The sequence below is a fragment of the Oncorhynchus keta genome, chromosome 7, assembly GCF_023373465.1.
Source record: "Oncorhynchus keta strain PuntledgeMale-10-30-2019 chromosome 7, Oket_V2, whole genome shotgun sequence".
Lineage (NCBI taxonomy): Eukaryota > Metazoa > Chordata > Actinopteri > Salmoniformes > Salmonidae > Oncorhynchus > Oncorhynchus keta.
Window position 1 is genome coordinate 9,048,791 of NC_068427.1, and position 20,059 is coordinate 9,068,849.

The following is a 20,059-nucleotide window of genomic DNA, read 5'->3' on the forward strand; positions in this document are numbered from 1 at the left end:
AGTTGGAGGAGCTGGAGGGAGTGGCTGTACAGAAGGGGCTGAAGTTCACCGGCACAAGCAGCAGGTGGAAGAGTGAGAGAGAGTGAGAAACCCTGATGCACTGACTCTGTCAAGGAGACGCACGCCCTTCACCTGACTGAGGTAGTTTTTTTTTTTTTTTTGATGGGTGAATGTTCGTTGTTTTGTTTTCTTGTGTTTGTAGGGGGTTGTGGTGCATGGCGCAGGTGTGAACAGGCTTTGATTTCGTGAGAGGGTTGTTTAGTGAGCCAGCTGAGCGAGAGCTGGTGTAAAACCCTTCCTTTAGGGCTGACAATGCTTTCAGAGTTGTCAGGAGTGAGCAGGTGTACGTGTTTGCGTAAATGCATAAGTCTGTCGGTTTCTGGAAGCCTGTGTGCACTGTTTGTGTGGCCCTGCTTGCATTGTTTCTTATGTTGTGTATCTGTATGAGCCTACTGTGTGGGTGTGTGTGACGTGTATGCAATTACAGGTCATTATAAAGCCGAGGGGATACGCATAGTACGTATGGCCCTGCTTGCATTGTTTATGTGTTGTGTCTTTACTGTTTGTCCATAGAGGTCTTTTGGTAACCTGCCTTGCTCTGAATTTTCCAATAACGTCTCCTCTCTAACCAGCAAGGTTTCTCGGGGGCTCTTTATGTTGAGTTGCTGCATGACTTCAAGGGAACAAAAGTCTGAACCATTAGTGGAACAAACAGCTCCCTACTGTACCAACACATCTCCCACTTAGCATTCGCCAAATTTGAATGGTCCGTTTAGCTTGGTGAAGCACTCTGAAGGTCTCTGAAGAGCCCACCCATTCGTCATTTGACATGGTGGTCCAAATATCACCAAGTGAGGCCATAGTGGTCCGATCCTCTGGACAGTGGATAGACAAAGAGACCAGTGAACGAGGAGGCAGGACATTAGAGAAGAGAGTGGGTGGCTCAGGGAAGGGGCCTCCATGATAAAGAGAAGGCTTCAGTAATGGCCTGCATTTGATATCTGGTTCAGCTGTAGTTCAAACTGTGTGTGTGCGTGCAATTACGGGTCATTTCAAAGCATTTCAAAGTGAGGAACTGCGAGAGTTAATCACTTGTGCATTCCAAGAGTTTGGCTTGAGTGTTGGTAGAATTCACTTAATCTGAAAATCAGGGAGCTTTTAATCTCCATACTATTATCCAGAGAGCTCTGGCTGAGGTTAAACCAGTACAATGTGGCACAACTACAACCTACATAAAACCAACAGAGGAAAGAGAACACATACTAGTTACATACAAGTTACCAAAAGAGGAAAAATGGCACATACAGGATCATATGTATTTTGCTTCCCTTTACTGTCTAAATCCAGACAGACCCCTACTACATAGAAACAACCACTGACAAAAAAAAAAAAACTACCATGCAACTTCATTGTTACTGAATAGAAACTTAACTTATCAGGTTCAGTTTGAAAGTAATTGATGACCAAAGCCCACTCAAACACAATACATCTAGCTCTCTGTGGTATTCACCATGCAATTGTGTTCTAAAAATATGCACATCTAGTACTTTCTTCAAAGAATTCAACACAAGACCTTACAGTGAAATTAACAATAATTTCCATATACAGTGCATTCGGAAAGTATTCATAAAATGCATTAAATAAATAAAAATTCTCATCAATCTACACACAATACCCCATAATGACAAAGCGAAACAGGTTTTTAGATTCTTTTTAAAAACAGAAATACCTTATTTACATTATTCAGACCCTTTGCTATGAGACTTGAAATAGAGCTCAGGTGCACCCTGTTTCAATTGATCATCCTTGAGTTGTTTCTACAACTTGATTGAAGTCCCCCTGTGGTAAATTAAAATTGATTGGACATGATTTGGAAAGGCAAGATTCAAGATTCTCTGGTCTGATGAAACTGAGATTGAACTCTTTGGCCTGAATGCAAAGAGTCATGTCTGGAGGAAACCTGGCACCATCCCTACGGTGAAGCATGGTGGTGGCAGCATCATGCTGTGAGGATGTTTTCAGAGGCAGGGAGACTAGTCAGGATCGAGGGAAAAATGAACGGACAAGGTACAGACGGATCCTTTATGAAAACCTGTTACAGAGCCAAGACAAGGCAGGAGTGGCTTCGGGACAAGTCTCTGAATGTCCTTGAGTGGCCCAGCGAGAGCCCGGACTTGAACCCGATCGAACATCTCTGGAGAGACCTGAAAATAGCTGTGCAGGGACTCTCCCCATCCAACCTGACAGATCTGGAGATGATCTGCAGAGAAGAATGGGAGAAACTCCCCAAATACATGTGTGCCAAGGATGTAGCGTCATACCCAAGAAGACTCGAGGCTTTAATTGCTGCCAAAGGTGCTTCAACAAAGTACTGAGTAAAGGATCTGAATACTTATGTAGATGTGATATTTAAGTTTTTTATTTTCAATACATTTGCTAACATTTCTACAACCCTGTATTTGCTTTGTCATTATGGGGTATTGTGTGTAGATTGATGGGGGGAAACAATCTAATCCATTTTAGAATAAGGCTGTAACATAACAAAATGTGAAAAAAGTCAAGGGGTCTTAATACTTTCCGAGTGCACTGTAAATACCTGGTAATTGTCTGTACCATGAAATTAAGTGTTAGGCTAAATGTATATTCTCCAAACACACAACAAGGGCAGGAAGTACCACAAGTGTCACGGCTGTTGGAAGGAGCAGACCAAGGTGCAGCGTGGTGAGCGTACGTTTTCTTTATTAATGCAAATGACGCCAAACAAAACTATAAACACTACAAAAACAAACCATGAAGCTCACACGCAAAGCTCGCCCTAAACAAAGTCAACCTCCCACAAACACAGGTGGGGAAAAGGGTACCTAAGTATGGTTCCCAATCAGAGACAACGATAGACAGCTGTCCCTGATTGAGAACCATACCCGGCCAACTACAAAGAAATAGAAAACATAGAATGCCCACCCCAACTCACACCATGACCAGACAAAAATAGAGACATTAAAGGGATCTCTAAGGTCAGGGCGTGACAACAAGTGAACATGAGGAGTCTATAGACTAAGGACACTTCCACAGAAACAGAATGACAATGAGACTCCAGTTTTTCACTTTAAAAGTACACCAAACAAAAACCATTGATTGCAAAGTTAAACAAACCAACTCTATTTCCCACTTTTAACAATTTCCACTGAAAATTTTACAAAAACACATTTACTCAAAGAACTGTGCAGGAGTAAATCTTGGTAACAGAATGTAGGTAAAATCTCCCTCAGGTTTTGTGACAACGTTTTTAAAAAACTCTGTTATATCTACTTTGAATTAAGAACGGGGTGTCAGCTATGATATGACACCTTGAGTAAAAAAAATATATGTTTAAATGCTAATTGAAGTACAGTAATAAAAGTGGTTTAACATCCGGTACAGACTGACATCATGGGTCCCCGAATTGTACTATACAGAAATGCATAATTCTCTTCATGGTTATGTATCCTGAGTAGGTACACAAAGGTAGAAAACTTTAATATCCTCCTTTGCATGTTTGGGTATGATTCTACACACTGGCTATTATTCTAATGAGCTCTGCCCCCAACAAGACCACATTTGGTTTAGTCCAGACCAAATCTCTACCAATCATAGACTATGTTTCACAAGTTTGGACATCCCAGTACAGCACAGTAGAGTGGAGTCCAGTACAGTATAGTACAGTACAATACAGTAAATTATACTTTACTCTACTCTAGTGTGCTCTAAGGTACTCAATGACTGTTTATGAATGGCCAAAGCCATCGATCACGTAACATCCTTCATTCCTATGTGACGATTCAATGGAGCATTTGAAGCTAAGGATGTCACTTAAGGTGGTGTTTCATGGATACATAACATGCACAGTTTGAGCTACTTCAAGAAGTGACGTTGCAGGGTAGCTCAGTGCTGCCCCTTCTCATTGAATATCTCAAGTTGAAGGCCGACCAGTGTACTGCAGGCTGCCATTAGCAATTAAACTATCCTAACTTCTTCTGTGTGCGATTTTAAAATAATCAGTTCGAGGACATACATCTGCTGTAATAGAAGCAATTATTGGTTCCTTGATTGTCTTCTAAATATACATATATTTTTTACACAAAGATCGACATTTTCCAAGTCACTATAATGGGGAATCCTGTTTTCTGCTAAGAATACCTGCAGTACCACGGGTCGGCCTTGAACTTCGTGGCTTCGATGAGAGGGGTCAGTGTTCTTACCTGACTGTACTGCACTAAACTTTACTCTAGTGTTCTGTTCTGTACTGTTCTGTACTGTTCTGTATTGTACTGACTTCTACTCTACTTGACAAAATGTCAACCACTTTTCAACATCCATTGACGTCCGGTGTCGGTCGGTGCTCAGTGGGTGAGAGGGCTGGTTACAGTACAAGGAAAGAGAGGGGGCTCATGGGTAGGTGTCAGTAAGAGCCGGGAGAGGTGACATTAACTGAAGAGAGAGAGAGAGAAGAGAGGCAGAGAGACAGAAGGAGGGGTTGTCCAGAATGTTTTCACACTTTCTTTGACCACCAGATGACAGGAAGCGAAAGAAAACAGTTATGAGCTGAACATAACAGTTATGAGCTGAACAGTGGAACAGTGGCCAGTGGAAAGGAGGACAGTAGCACTAGACCCAACTGTGGTTTGTGACTACTATGAATTTTCATTGTAGCTAATTCATGTTGCTATTCTGTTCCTCATTTTTCTGTCATTCTGTTACCGGTTTGGTAACAGGATTAAATGTTTTAATCCATTAATAAATTACAAACCAAATTGTTATCAGTAAAATGAGGGAGAGAAATGGAAAATATCTTAAAGATATGTGGCTTTTTGGTAAAGTTTTTGTGCTCTATTCTTGTGCTCCTATGAGCTTTTTACATGTCAATGCCCATAAACATTGTGGGGTCTAGGAACAAGGTCGCTCGTCACTAGATAAGAGAAGGCACACACCTGTATGCATATCACCTCTCTCTTTCCATATATGGAGGGAGGGAGAGAGGGAGAGAGAGCGCAAAGTTCAGGTGCTGTAAATCGCATGGTGAGATGTACAGGTAGTCTGCTGCTGCCTGCTAGATCCTGACACATCTCGCCCTCTCCTCTCCACTCCTGTTCCCTCCACATCAGGTGAGTCCTTTGTACAAAGTAACAAGCTAACAGTCGGTTTCTGTGTGTTTTCGCAAAGACGTCATGTAGAAAAGGGGAATTTATGCGGCATGAGCTCTATTGATGTGGACAATTCAGGACAAATGATGTCTTGGTCATTGTGGAACCATGGGAGGTTAGCCAGGGAAAATGGACATATCAGATGTAGATATTAGCTAAAGTAGTAGAAATGTCTGCCTGCAAATGTATTGATATTGGTTATAGGAGAATCATTTATTTGAATGGAAATGGGATTTGTTTGAACAGCATATTGTTACAACAATATGTCTAAAATAAGCCAAATCAAAAAGGGTCGTTTTGAGATATTAATATTTTAAATGTCATTTATACTCCTTAATTTAATGAATCTGAAATTTGCATTACAGAATCTAGACATACTCCATATTTGAGAGAACACTATAAAGAGTATAATGACATCAAGATGTTGTCTGTATGGTTGACAGATTAATAGGGCTTTACAGGAGGCATGTATAGGTCTAAAAAATGTCGTCATGATTTTCAATGCAAAATGTGTGATGCTTCCTCCCAATGAAGTTCCTATGTGAGAATTCATAGCGGTGGAAAGTAGTGGTGCTGAAGGGAGCTGCAGCTCCCCCTGATAAATCAGAATAAAGAAATTACAAAACACAATTTTACAAAAGTCAACAACAACAAAAATGATGTATATGGGCCTTTATTACACCTGTATGAGCGGACAAAAATAGTTGCCAGTAGCACGGGGATAAAGAAAATGTCTTGGCACCCCCATCTCTAAACATTGGCTTTGACGCTAGGCAATATTTCCTATACTTACAGAAGGTAAATGTTGATATTAGTTGGCAAGGGTCTTATTACAACATTATTGTGTTTTGATGTAGACTATATATACAAATGTATGTGGACACCCATTGAAATGAGTAGATTTGGCTATTTCAGCCACACCCTCTTAGGCCGCCCCATCCCGCATGCGGGATCGTGACTACAGCCTCAAGCTCATTACCATAACGCAACATTAGCGATTTCTGAAAATTGCAAATGAAATGAAATAAATATGCCTGCCCTCAAGCTTATCCTTTTCTTAACAATCCTGTCGTCTCAGATTTTCAAAATATGCTTTAGAACCAGAGAAAATCAATAATTTGTGTAAGAGTGGTGATAGCTAGCTTAGCATTTAGCGTTAGCATTTAGCACGCAACATTCACAAAAACCAGCAAAGGGATCAAATAAAATAATTTACCTTTGAAGAACTTCAGATGTTTCAATGAGGAGACTCTCAGTTACATAGCAGATGTCCAGTTTTTCCTGAAAGATGCTTGTGTAGGACACAACGTTCCGTTTTGTTACTATGCATTTGGCTACCGAAACTAACCGAAAATTCAGTCACCTAAACGTCGAACTTTTTTCCGAATTAACTCCATAATATCGACTGAAACATGGAAAACGTTGTTTGAATCAATCCTCAAGGTGTTTTGTCATATATCTCTTCATTGAAATGCCTTCCCTGGAAGCGTGCATTCTTGTCTGATTCGGATGGAAAAATACTGGTACCTGACTTTTGCGCACCAATTTCCACGCAGACACCGTGCGGGACACTTGGTAATTGTAGGCTCTTATGGTCAATCTTCCAATGATATGCCTACAAATACGTCACAATGCTGCAGACACCTGGGGAAACGATAGGAAGTGTCCGTTCATTCCTGTCGCATTCACAGCCATATAAGGAGATCATGGAAAACGTGCCTCCAGAAATCCTGTTGATTTCCTGGTCACTCAAACATCTTGGTTTTGCCTGTAGATTTTGTTCTATGGCACTCACAGTGAAAATCTTTGCAGTTCTGGAAACGTCAGAGTGTCTTCTTTCCAAAACTATCAATTCCAAGCATAGTCGAGCATCTTTTCGTGACAAAATATTGCGCTTAAAACGGGCACGTCTTTTTATCCAAAAATGAAATACTGCCCCTATAGGACTAACAGGAACTGGTGTTTAAAATCGAGCACAACAGACCCTGAAATCTCCATAGATGAACATCGGCAGTAGAATGGCCTTACTGAAGAGCTCATTGACTTTCAACATTCCACCGTCATAGGATGCCACCTTTCCAACAAGTCAGTTCGTCAAATTTATACCCTGCTAGAGCTGCCCCGGTCAACTGTAAGTGTTGTTATTGTGAAGTGGAAACGTCTAGGAGCGGCAACGGCTCAGCTGCGAAGTGGTAGACCACACAAGCTCACAGAATGGGACCGCTGAGTGCTGAAACACTCACTACCGAGTTCCAAACTGCCCCTGGAAGCAATGTCAGCACAAGAATGGTTCAGCAGGAGCTTCATGAAATGTGTTTTCAGCTGCACACAAGCCTAAAATCACCATGCGCAATGCCAAGCGTCAGCTGGAGTGGTGTGAAGCTCGCCACCATTGGACTCTAGAGCAGTGGAAACGCGTTCTCTGGAGTGATGAATCACGCTTCACCATCTGGCAGTCTGAAGGATTCATCTGCGTTTGGAGGATGCCAGGAGAATGCTACCAGCCCCAATGCATTGTGCCAACTGTAAAGTTTGGTGGAGGAGGAATAATGGTCTGGGCCCGTAGTTCCAGTGAAGGGAAATCTTAACGCTACAGCATACAATGACATTCTAAACGATTCCTACTTTGTGGCAGTTTGGGGAAGGCTATTTCCTGTTTCAGCATGACAATGGCCCCATGCACAAAGCGAGGTCCATACAGAAATGGTTTGTCAAGATCGGTGTGGAAGAACTTGACTGGCCTGTGCAGAGCCCTGACCTCAACCCCATCAAACCCCTTTGGGATGAATTGTAACGCCGACTGCGAGCCAGGCCTAATCGCCCAACATGAGCGCCCGACCTCACTAATGCTGAATGGAAGCAAGTCTCCACAACAATACTGCAACATCTAGTGGAAAGCCTTCCCAGAAGAGTGGAGGCTGTTATAGCAGCAAAGGGACGGACCAACTCCATATTAATGCCCATGATTTTGGAATGAGATGTTTGACGAACAGGTATCCACATACTTTTGGTCATATAGTGTATTTCTAATCCCTTTTAAGACTTTTTATGTTAGATGTATTGTAAGACCCCTTTCCCATATTTGACCACAAATCTAAGCATTTGCTTATTCCTAATTTTCAGGATGGAAAATGGTTGAAAAATGTATATACCTTAATTATTCAAAATTATAGACTCTTAGCCTTCATTTTACACCAAAGTTGATATGCTCCTATAAACTTCACATGTTAGTGCTCATGGGTCTTTTTACATGGTACACACTGTGGGGTCTAGGAACAAGGTCGCTCATAACTAGATAAGAGAAGGCACACACCTGTATGCAATATCACCTCTGTTTGCCATATATGGTCACTAAAGTAATCGACAATCAAAAGTGTGCGTGTGTGTGTGTGTGTGCGTGTGTGTGTGTGTGTGCGTTAGAGAGAGATGTTAGAGAGAGAGAGAGAGAGACAAAGTTCAGGTGCTATAAATGGGTTGGTGAGATGGGCAGGTAGTGACACATCTCACCCTCTCCTCTCCACTCCACTCCACTCCTGGTCCCTTCACATCCGGTGAGTCCTTTGTACAACGTACCAAGCTAAGAAACCGTTTCTGTGTGTTTTCGCAAATAAGTGATGTAGCAAATGGGAGTTCATGTGGAATGAGCAAATGGGTGTTTATGTGGAATGAGCAAATGGGTGTTTATGTGGAATGAGCTCTGTGTTGAGGTGGACATTTAAGGAGAAATTATGTCTTGGTCATTGTGGAACCTTGGGAGGTTAGCTAGGGAAAATGGCCTCAACACGTATTAGATATATAGCTATCAGCTAAAGTAGTGACATTTGCAAACGTATTCATATTGATTATAGAAGAAACATTTATTTGTCTGAAAATGTGTCTGATAATGTGTATATTGTTAGTAACAATATGTCTAAAAATAAGCAAAATCAAAAAGAGTAGTATATTAATATTCATATTGTTAAGGTTGAATAAATGAATGTGAAATTTGTTTTACAGAATCTAGACATACTCCATATTTGAGAGAACACTATAAGGAGGATAATTACTCCGAGATGTTGTCTGTATCATGTACGGTTCACAGATCATAGGGTTTTACAGGAGGCATGTATAGGTCTAGAAAAGGCCCATTTCATCATGATTTTCAAAGAAATTGCATGTGATACATATTTAAACACCATGTTAAACATCCTTCCTCCCATTGATGATCCTATGTGAGAATTGCCCGTACAATCTGAGATAGTAAAAATATTTTCCGCCCTATTATCCAATCATGACACAGGCAAGATAAGTGTCGTTGTGATGAATCATTATTGTATTACTCAACAGACCTCTGAACAGCAGTTATGGGAGGAAAAATGGTGCTGATAAGTTGACTCAAAGTTATTGTTTTATGATAAGCAAACACGCATTTATACTGTGGTTACTCTACAAGTAGAAAGGCTCATTATGAGCGCAACAGTCTGACTTATCGTCAATTTGAAATGAATATTTTGTGTACAATCACTCACTTGGTTTTATTCCATTTGACAACTTACAGAAACGAAAATCAAATAGTTTTCAAAATCATGAATTTGGCTGGGATGTGCAAATCAGAGAGAGTGTTTTTGAGGACATACATACACTGCATGGCACAGAAAGGAAAGATAAGCTATAGGTTTAGCAGTGATACACATTTAAACAATATACACACACAAACCTACATGTACAAATTACCTCGACTAACCTGTAGCCCCGCACATTGACTCGGTACCGTTACTCCCTGTATATAGCCTCATTATTGTTTTTTTATCGTGTTACTTTTTATTCTTTTTTGCTTTAGTTTATTTGGTAGAAAATGTCAGAACTCTTCTTGAAATGCACTGTTGGTTAAGAGCTTATAAGTAAGCAATTCCCTGTAAGATCTACACTGGGTAGACGTGACAAATAACGTTTGATTTGATTTGAAACCAGCATGGAGCAACTACACAGTAACGAGTTGATGAAGCTGTGAATAGCCTATCATGGGTCTTTGTAATTATGAGCCTTATATTTATTATTGAATCTCCCCAGGGTGTTGGGGTGGGTCATTTGATTGGTTGACAAAACACTCAGGCTACAAAGGGCACAATGTAATAGGCCTGCTAGTCTGTTTCAGCGATGGCTGCTGTTTGGTTTAGAAGCCATATGGAGACGAGTCTGTGGTTACAAGAAACAGACAGAGTGCAAACACAGCACAATATTACTTTATGGTCCACTGCTCATAAACTGAACTAGGCTTCCATGGTCTATCAGCAGCCAGCCAACTAGCCAGCACGCCAGCCAGTCAGCCACACAGTATGCTGTTCCAGCCGGCCCTCTCATTCTCTAAATGAAGATTCTATTAATCGGGAGAAATAGTTCTGTATAGTGGATGTTTTGCTCCTATATGTTGTTGGGGACTATCGCTACTTGATATTCAATTAAAGCCTTTTCACAGTGGACATTTGAATAAGAGCAGCCTACTCTGTGTCCGAGAAACCAGTCCTAAAGGTTTAACGCCTTGACAAGACTACAGTTCTCTATCTCTCCCTTAGATTGATCGAGAAAATATATTCGCATTATCATAAAAACTTGGCTTCGCCTCAGCAGCCAAATGTACCAACTAAATGACAAGCCATAAATGTGTCAATCCCTGTATTTACAGCCTGCTGTACAATGGAATGGACCACGAAATGAAGCACAAGTTAGACACATATCTATTCATAATTCTGTCAGGTCCTCGATACAAATGAGGCATGAGACCATGATGCAAAAGTTGACATTCAGCTATCTGTCAATATATACCAATATAGCAGTATAACTGTAGACACTGTAGTAAGGCACCATGTGTTTTGACACTCAGAAAATTGGAGACTGCTGTGTTTAAGACTGTGGTAACAATTGGGAGGTACTGAGACATTCACTTCCTGCTTTGTGGCAGCTGTTTACACTCCCCCTGCAATGGTGGCTTCAAAATATGTTGTTCCTTTTGTGTAGTACAATGAGCACAGACTTAGACACTCTTGAGCAGTATACTCCCGTTACCATTCTGTGACCTGAGATAGGAAATACTCTACTGAGGTCACATCCAGGAGTGAAAGTAAGGCAGTACGGTCTGGTACGGCATGCCGGCAAAATAAATAGTGGGGGTATGGCATACCGGTAAAACATGATTAAAACAAAATAATTAAAGAAAAATGCCAAGAAAACTGTAGGCTATTACACTATTATGTATCATTGCCGCATGAAAAATGAGCAAATGGGATTGAAAATGTGTAGTATAGCTTATGCTCCAAAATGTGATGTGGTTCTACGAGAACACTCACACTTTGCCAAGGCAGGGAGAGATGAGTGGCAGACAGCAGTAGACGTACTGTATAAATTCTGGCCTAATGGCAATTGCCAAATGGCGTTACACTTTTTGGTGTTTTGTGTAAACAGATGTCTTTTTCCATTCACCACTGTTTGGAGTCTGGAAATATGTTGCGAGTGGATGAACATGTGCGGTTGGCCTAGTAAAGGAGCTCTTTGAAGTGATTGTTTGACAATCAGATGACAACATCAAGACTGGTTGTGTTTATGCCACAGTAAAAGGTCATACATTTTAATAGTTAAATGATAGATCTTTACGGCTTGGCCCACAGAGATCCTATTGAATCAATGGGGATTCTGTATGGAATTCTATGATAACCCAACACTAAACAATACATTAATTGCACTATAACAGTGACAAACGGTGCCCACAAACTGTTAGGGCCTACATAAAGTTGACCCAACAGCAGTCCCAACACCTTACCACTGCTACACCTGGCTTTCAACGGAGCCTTGTCTGGCAGCGAAACAGTTAATTCAGCCTCATGTATTGCCTTTAAAAGAATCTAAGCTGATATGGCTTACTTGCTTGAAAAAATGAGGTTTCTACTGATGAATGCGATGTACAAAATATGGCATAAGGGGACGACAAGCGGATAAGAGGCCATCCGTAATTCCGATTAAGACATTAATGAGCGAGCAACGACGAACGTCATCAATATAACTGTTTGTTCAGCACTTTTGAAATGTACAGCGACAGAATTCAGAACATGGGCAGTTCAACAAGTCAGAACCGTAGGATAAATAAAGGGGTCATATAAACAGACCAATGAAAGCTCTTACAACATTCAATGATTACATTTCTCTAAAACAGGTTATAGGCTACAGTACATGTGCACCACCAAGTTAGAACAGTAGGTGAAATTAAGAGGTGAAAATAGACGTCAAATAACACAATTCTATTATAGAATGTTACGTGTGCTGAATTTTCATGTGCAAGCCAAGTGCCACCACTACTATCAGTGGCACTGTCAAAGCTGTACAAAAAAAAGTTGGCAAACAAGCACACAGCCACGAACTATGTGTTTACAAAACCGCGTTGGTGAAAGTAGACCAAATTATTAGGTTGAGGCACATGAGCTACTAACAGAGCATTACTTAACATACACTTAGTATTACTTTCTTAGCAACAGTATACATGTCTCCCTGGCATATTACATTGTTTATGCAGCAGCATACAAGACATTTTTGGACTCGCGGCAGTTCTTTGTGGGCAAATTTTGTCATGAAACTTTGTCATTAGTCCGGCATACTCTGGATTTATCGTGGGAACTCTGAGAAAGAAACACACAGCCACTCCACTGAATAGCAGGCTAACATTAGTGATTGCTTTGCAATGCTTGCAGTTAGCCACGGATTCCTTTCAAACGACTCATTGTTGAATTTGCGATTTCCAGCTTGTTGTGTAATCTTTATGTCCAATGACCGATGAGCACCGGTACGTTTTATCTATAATTTCTCTTCATTATTAATCTTTATATGACAAGGATTAAAAAGGAGTTGCCTGTAGATTGTCGACTTGATTCATGATGATGACTGCTAGCTTGCTAGCTAAGACTTTGAAAGTAAGATATTGACATGATCAGTCCAATCAAAGCTACTGTGCATATAACGTGATTTGACGTGATTTTATCTGTGGCCAATGACCTTGAGCCTTCTTGAAAGGGCATCTGTAATATAACTCTATGTCAGGACCCAAAGGGCTGAAATTCTGGATGTCTACCCTTACTAAGGACTTAAACTTGGTGATGACGTACTGTCCCCATGAGTGACAGAAAACTGAGCCAATCAAGGCGCAATGCTCATATTTTCTGCTGGCTCGCCCCACCACAGAAAGCACTGAGCTAGGCTGAAACACCTGCATTTTGGAGCTGCCTTACTCAAGAAAACAAAAAAGAGACCATGTGTGTATGCAGCTTTATTAACTGAATTATATATATACTTCTTTATACATATTTTTGCAAACTAATATGAGATATGTATTAATGCCAAAATGATGACTGAAAAACAGACAAGCCACCCCCCCAAAAGAAAAAAATACATTTATTTATTTTTCAAAAAATGTGGGGCTCAAAACAGGTGGGGCTCAAAACAGGTGGGGCTCTGATTAGGCCCACACACAAGCGTGTGCACACAAAGGACATCCAGTACAAGGAATTCATTGAATCTACTTTCACCCCTGTCACATCATTGACTCTGCCAATGATCAACTTATGGATCAGCTCCTCCCCTTAGCCAGTCATGTGAAGTAGCAGAGCAAGATAACACTAGACAACAGTACAGATTATAGAGTTTGTGTCTGTTTTGATGATGTTTTTCGGTATTCCAAGCCCTTTGAATCATTGTCTGGAATACTATTGAACATGTAAACAACAGAATATGAATAGGTTAGCTTCATTAATAAATAGTGAACGACCACTAACTCACTCACCCCCCTTCCCTCTAGGTATCTTCTCCAAGCTGAATCTGGCACCATGCCACAGATCGAGGTCAAAACCCAAGTTGCAAAAGTCCTCAATAAAACCACGCCAGGGCTGCAGATATGGAGGATAGAGGTGAGAGAAGAGCACATATTTCCTGTCATCACTACATAATGAATATGCCGAACATGTAAATAACAATTTAGGTTCATTATCAAACTTTTTCACACAATGGAATGAAATGCAATTGAACTGGTTCCAATTTTCCAATTGGTCAGGCCTTGGAGATGGTGCCCTCCCCTTCTAAAGCATATGGAAATTTCTATGAAGGAGACAGCTATATCATTCTATACGTAAGTAATCAATGCACCGTTATGATGCACCCAAAATAATACATACATTGACATCCCAGTAACATCATGTCTCTCTCTGTCTGATCTCGTAGACCAATAAGATGAACAGCTCATTCACCTACGACATCCACTTTTGGCTCGGAAAGCACACCTCCAACGACGAGCAGGGGGCGGCGGCCATCTACACCACCATGATGGACGAGCACCTGGGGGGTGTGGCTGTGCAGCACCGCGAGGCGCAGGGCTATGAGAGCGACACCTTCCGCGGATACTTCAAACAGGGCATCATGTGAGCTACGTAGTCCACACCCTACACCTGCCTACTGCATGGAAAGAAAAGGAACAACTCTGATACAATGATTCCCATTGAACACAGACAAATTAGCAGCAGCTCACATGTATCCAATGCAACGTCACTATTTACACTAGAGACAAGCAACTTGAGTTCCTCCAACTCATCACTCAAATAAGCTACCATGTTGGCTTAACCTCAAAGTAACACACCCAATCACCCATAAAAATACATCTACCCAACACCAACACACAGTGTAGTGGCACTGTCAATGAGCACAATACCAACAAGCCTCAAACCAAGATATTTGGAATGATTATGACGCCATGAAAGACAGTGGCAAGAGAAACACCTTGTTGATATACAAGAGGTGACAATAGGAGGAAACAGAATCCTGAGAAAAAAGGTAGGTACTGGTATTTCTGTAGCCATCATCGGTTTTGTACCGTAAATCATAGTGAAATTATATCACCTCCCCCTCTCTACAGCAAAAGGCCATTTCCCCTTGTGGTGACGTACCTAACATGTAATGGTTTTCATAAGCATCAGAGGTGTATTCACTAGGAAACGAGTAGAGACAAACAGGCTGAAACGGGAAGGGATCTACCTGAAGATGTCCAATAAGAAAAACACATTTTTGTTTCAAAACCTTTTGCTGAAATTTGCACTAATGAATACAATCCTGGCAATTGCCAAATAACAACAGAAATGGTTTCAGACCATCATTCATGGCTGTCATCTGACAACATTTCTTGCGCATGTTTTTCTGCAGCTACAAGAAGGGCGGCGTGGCATCTGGGATGAAGCAGGTGGAGACCAACACCTACAACATCCGTCGCCTGCTCCATGTCAAGGGAAAAAAGCATGTGGTGGCTGGAGAGGTGAGAAAGCTCAAGCCAACGTGACCCTTGTGGAATATACTGCCTTCACAGCCTCTGTTCTGCCCCTGACTAGGATGTCTACTTCAGTTACTATATTTTCTTCTTCAATTTGACTTGACTAGAAACAGCTCAGCCGGTGCATGTCACTTCCTTTTCTGCCTCGGAACAAATGCAAAACACTTCATGTACAGCGGTTTGAATTTAAATTCAAGTGCATCAATTATTAGTCACATTTGCTGCGCCACTGGCTACCGTGTAGCTCTTCACTGACATAATCACAAGATAGCCTATCAAGAAATTACACTGACGTGCCTTATCCATTACAAAAATTCCAAGGTTAAAGGTTGACTCAGCCAAATGACATTGCGACAAGCAGCACCTGAAATATTGAGATGAGCGAGATGCAACACTTAGCGCTCACATGGTCACACGCAGTATCTGTGCATGCGCACGGTTCGCTTCACGCTGTGTACAGCGGGACAAAAACAGCAGAGAAGTTGAGCCTATTAGTTGTTTTCGGAAATTGACCCATTATGCTGTTTATTTTCTGCATCTATGTCATATCGCTGAGTCTACCTTCAATGTTCAACTCAGACATACTACTAATTGTGAAAGCTGAGTAGAATAAGGAAGATATTGTTAACCCAACGAGTACCCCATAATGCCGGTGCGTTTTAGACTTCTAACCCCTTTTTCCAAAAAAATGTAGCTACAGACTTCTGGGTTGTACCATTGGATTAGTCTAGTTCATCTGCATCCACAGATACCAACCATTCTGTGTGATTAACGGGGGCTGTGCTAGAGTGGTGTTTGTGAAACAAGGGAGTATTCCAAAGGGTCCTGGTGCCAGGTCTTTTTACAGAAACATCTGTGTCCAAATGATTGGATCTACAAACTATTCAAATCTATCTATAAAAAGCTGAGACTCCCACGGATATTCTACGATGCTTACGTGCGACACAAGAGTCTTTAGAAGATAAGGTTTCTACATAAAATATCATAGGAAATCCCAGGACATAATGTCTGTAATACTGTAATAATCTCACAATGTCACTGTCACAAACTCCAAATTCCATATAGTTGTCACTGACTAGTTGGATATTCAATTCCCAGTGAAACCAAAAATGTCCCTACTTATAGCATTTATATTCATTTTTTTATCAGATTTATTAATCAACATTATTATGGAATTCATCTGTGTTTTTTCCCTCCCCATCAATCCCTCTTTCCATCATCATCATCATCCCCTTTCCATCCCTATCAATCCCCCTTTCCATCATCATCAATCCCCTTTCCATCCATATCAATCCCCCTTTCCATCCCTATCAATCCCCCTTTCCATCCCTATCAATCCCCCTTTCCATCCCTATCAATCCCCCTTTCCATCCCTATCAATCCCCCTTTCCATCACCATCCATCCCTCTTTCCATCCCCATCATCCCCCTTTCCATCGTCATCAATCCTTGAGAACAGGTGGACATGAGCTGGAGCAGCTTCAACAAGGGGGATGTGTTCCTGCTGGACCTGGGCAACCTCATCATCCAGTGGAACGGACCCAAGAGCAACCGCATGGAAAAACTCAAGGTAAGGAGACATTTTCGAACACAGCCATAGAGATATTACAGCAATACTACTTTAACAGAACTTTACGGGTGACATTTTCGTTGTCTAAACGCCGCGAGCAAAATGGACAGATCTCGTCAGAGTTTAGTACCTGTCTGTGCTTCAAGATTTTTTTTATTTAACCAGGCAAGTCAGTTAATAACCAATTCTTATTTACAATAACGGCCTAGGAACCGTGGGTTAACTGCCTTGTTCAGGGCAAGAACAACAGATTTGTACCTTTTTAGCTCGGGAATTCGATCTAGCAACCTTTTGGTTACATGCCCAACACTCTAACCACTAGGTTACTTTGTTTTTACTTTGGTGCATCATGAATGAGAGATAAGTGAAAGCAGGGGTTCAACCACATTGCTTTCACACCTCCAAGCATGTCAGGTCAGTGATAACCATAAGGAAGAGAAGTGAGGACGGGTGCATTTTTAAAGTATTCAAACAATGTAGGAAGACCTCTGCCTCTAAACCTAACCCTTCCAGCATGGAAAGTGTAACAGTATAGCTTCCGTCCCTCTCCTCGCCCCTACCCGGCCTCGAACCGGGGACCCTCTGCACACAGACAACAGTCACCCACAAAGCATCGTTACCCATCGCTCCACAAAAACCACGGCCCTTGCAGAGCAAGGGAAACCACTACTTCAATGTCTCAGAGCAAGTGACGTCACCGATTGAAATGCTATTAGCGCGCACTACCGCTAACTAGCTAACCATTTCACATCGGTTACAACTAAGGAAGGAGTGTGGTTCCAATGGCTCAATAAGGTAGATCGTGGTGGGTTTGATTGTAAAGTACTGCCCCTGCACTCAAGGTGCTTTGGATAAAAGCATCAGCTAAAAACTAGCATTCCAGAGCGCCCTAGTGGTGGTGGTATGATTGGTGGATATTGTCACGTTTGTTTTTCTCTGCAGGGGATGAATCTAGCCAAAGATATCCGTGACAGGGAGAGAGGGGGACGGGCACAGGTGAGCGTGGTGGAAGGGGACGACGAGAAGTCTTCAGAGGAGGCCATGAAGCTGATGAAACAGCACCTAGGAGAGACAAGACGGGACATCAGGGACTGCATCGCACCTGACGACATCGTCGACCAAAAGCTGAAGTCCAGCGTGAAGCTCTTTCAGTGAGTGATGACCACTGACCTGACCTCAGGGATATCTATAACCTCCTTATGACCTGTCATAGACATGATAAGCTCTTATGACCTGTCATTGACATGTACCGTAGCAGATGTGAACTAGCTACTGAGAGCTCGCGATTTTTCTTACAGATTTTTTTTTTAAATGATGTGTAACATTCTGTTTGTTCTGTGCAGTATCTCAGATGCCGAGGGGAACCTTGTGGTGCAGGAAGTGGCAGTGAAGCCTCTGACTCAGGACCTGTTGAATCACGAGGTGATTCCCCAATCAGGGAAAGGGGAGGGGGCATGTTAAAGGAGAAGGGGTTTAAAGTGCACTTTGTTGCCACTTGTCTACTCAAGCAAAATTGTATCCAGAATTCAAAGTACAGTATTTGGGCGTGTGCTATTAAATTATATTGACTGAGCTAAAGCCTAATAAAATGATCAGGTTCATACAAGAATGAGAAGATGATAAGGATAATGATAAAGATCCTTCTGCGAAATGTGTAAGCTGAGAGAGATAAGTATGTGTAAATTTTACACTAGTTCTGGGATGTTTTAATGAGAACTGAAAGAGAGACTATTTCGGCCCTGTGACACCGAACAGAGACAAACATGCTTCCCCTTGAGGGCTTGCATGTGGTCTCAACAGTCAAAATTAGCCAAACTTCTAATACTAATACATCTAGATTACAAGGGGTACACAGAAAATAAATCCACTGTCTGTCTGTGTCTAAGTATTTCAGTAGCCAACACTGATGTGGTTTAAAACCATGAGAAATTAGGCTCACATGAAAATTGAGGATTACAGTAACTGGTTCTCATAGTAATTGGTTCTCATTTTTAGCGCAGTGAAAATGAATCTGTTGGCATTGTTACAGACATTCTCGGTATGCCACATAATAATTGTCCCTATGTACAGAAGTGAATAATGCAGTACTGGCACTCAGGAAAACAGTAAACCTCTTTACTGAGCAGTAGAGGTATAAATAAATGTAATTTCATACATGAGACATCTAATCTATATCTACTAATTTCACAGGACTGCTTTCTGTTGGATCAAGGTGGTACACAAATCTTTATCTGGAAAGGAAAAAAGGCTTCCAAGACAGAGCGGTCTGAGTCTTTGGATAAAGCAGAAGTGAGCCGCGCCTCGACACATATTAGTTTCACAATGGTTTTGATATCCCTTTGCTGTCCCCTATAGGCTTTTTAGGGGAATTCAGACTGACTGTTATAGGGGGTCCTAAAATATCAGACACCCTCGGTTTGTACATCCCATATAACAAATACCCAAACAAGTTAACCCTGAAAACCAGCTGAACACCTGAGACACTTATTCTGGTCCTGGATCTAAGCTCCACTCAATGATTTACCCACTCTCTCTGACACCCATATATCTATAACATTCTAATGTATGATGTCTAATGTCCTAGCAAAAGAAAAAATAAACAAAGCACAGGAATTACATTCCATGTGATCCCTACCGATGTACAATTTTAATTTGAGACAGTTTGGAAAATAATCCTGCAGCAACAAGAAATGTGAACTATTATGTGGATTGTAATGAATGCAATGATTTTAGGGGTTGATACATTTTCATCAACAAAATAGTGTTCAAATTAAGATCCCACCTCTGTATTTTAAAATCTAAAATCTTGGAATTCTAGGCATATAAGAAGGCGAAGGGCTACCCTATCTCCACCTACATCGAGACGGTGAATGATGGTGCTGAGTCTGCCTTATTCAAGCAGCTTTTCCAGAGGTGGACCGTGAAGGGTCAGACTGTGGGGATGGGCACCACAAGCAGCACAGGGAAAATTGGTGAGCAA

The 20,059-nt window shown here is 41.4% G+C and overlaps 1 protein-coding gene across 3 annotated transcripts in view; it reads left to right on the forward strand.

Annotated features, from left to right (window-relative positions):
- The window catches only part of vil1 (villin 1), a 25,493-nt gene continuing 5,434 nt past the window's right edge, over positions 1-20,059 (forward strand). Inside the window, exons 1-10 of one of the 3 annotated variants that reach the window (XM_035773179.2) lie at positions 1-141; positions 13,996-14,104; positions 14,248-14,322; positions 14,415-14,611; positions 15,387-15,495; positions 16,969-17,079; positions 18,022-18,230; positions 18,423-18,501; positions 19,270-19,368; positions 19,898-20,051. In XM_035773179.2, the coding sequence (XP_035629072.1) occupies positions 14,024-14,104; positions 14,248-14,322; positions 14,415-14,611; positions 15,387-15,495; positions 16,969-17,079; positions 18,022-18,230; positions 18,423-18,501; positions 19,270-19,368; positions 19,898-20,051 (1,114 nt within the window). In that variant the 5' untranslated portion in view covers positions 1-141; positions 13,996-14,023. Of the gene's footprint in view, positions 142-5,003; positions 5,142-8,674; positions 8,732-13,995; positions 14,105-14,247; positions 14,323-14,414; positions 14,612-15,386; positions 15,496-16,968; positions 17,080-18,021; positions 18,231-18,422; positions 18,502-19,269; positions 19,369-19,897; positions 20,052-20,059 lie in introns of those variants that run through there. The other 2 variants (XM_035773176.2, XM_035773178.2) reach the window with 2 other exon arrangements.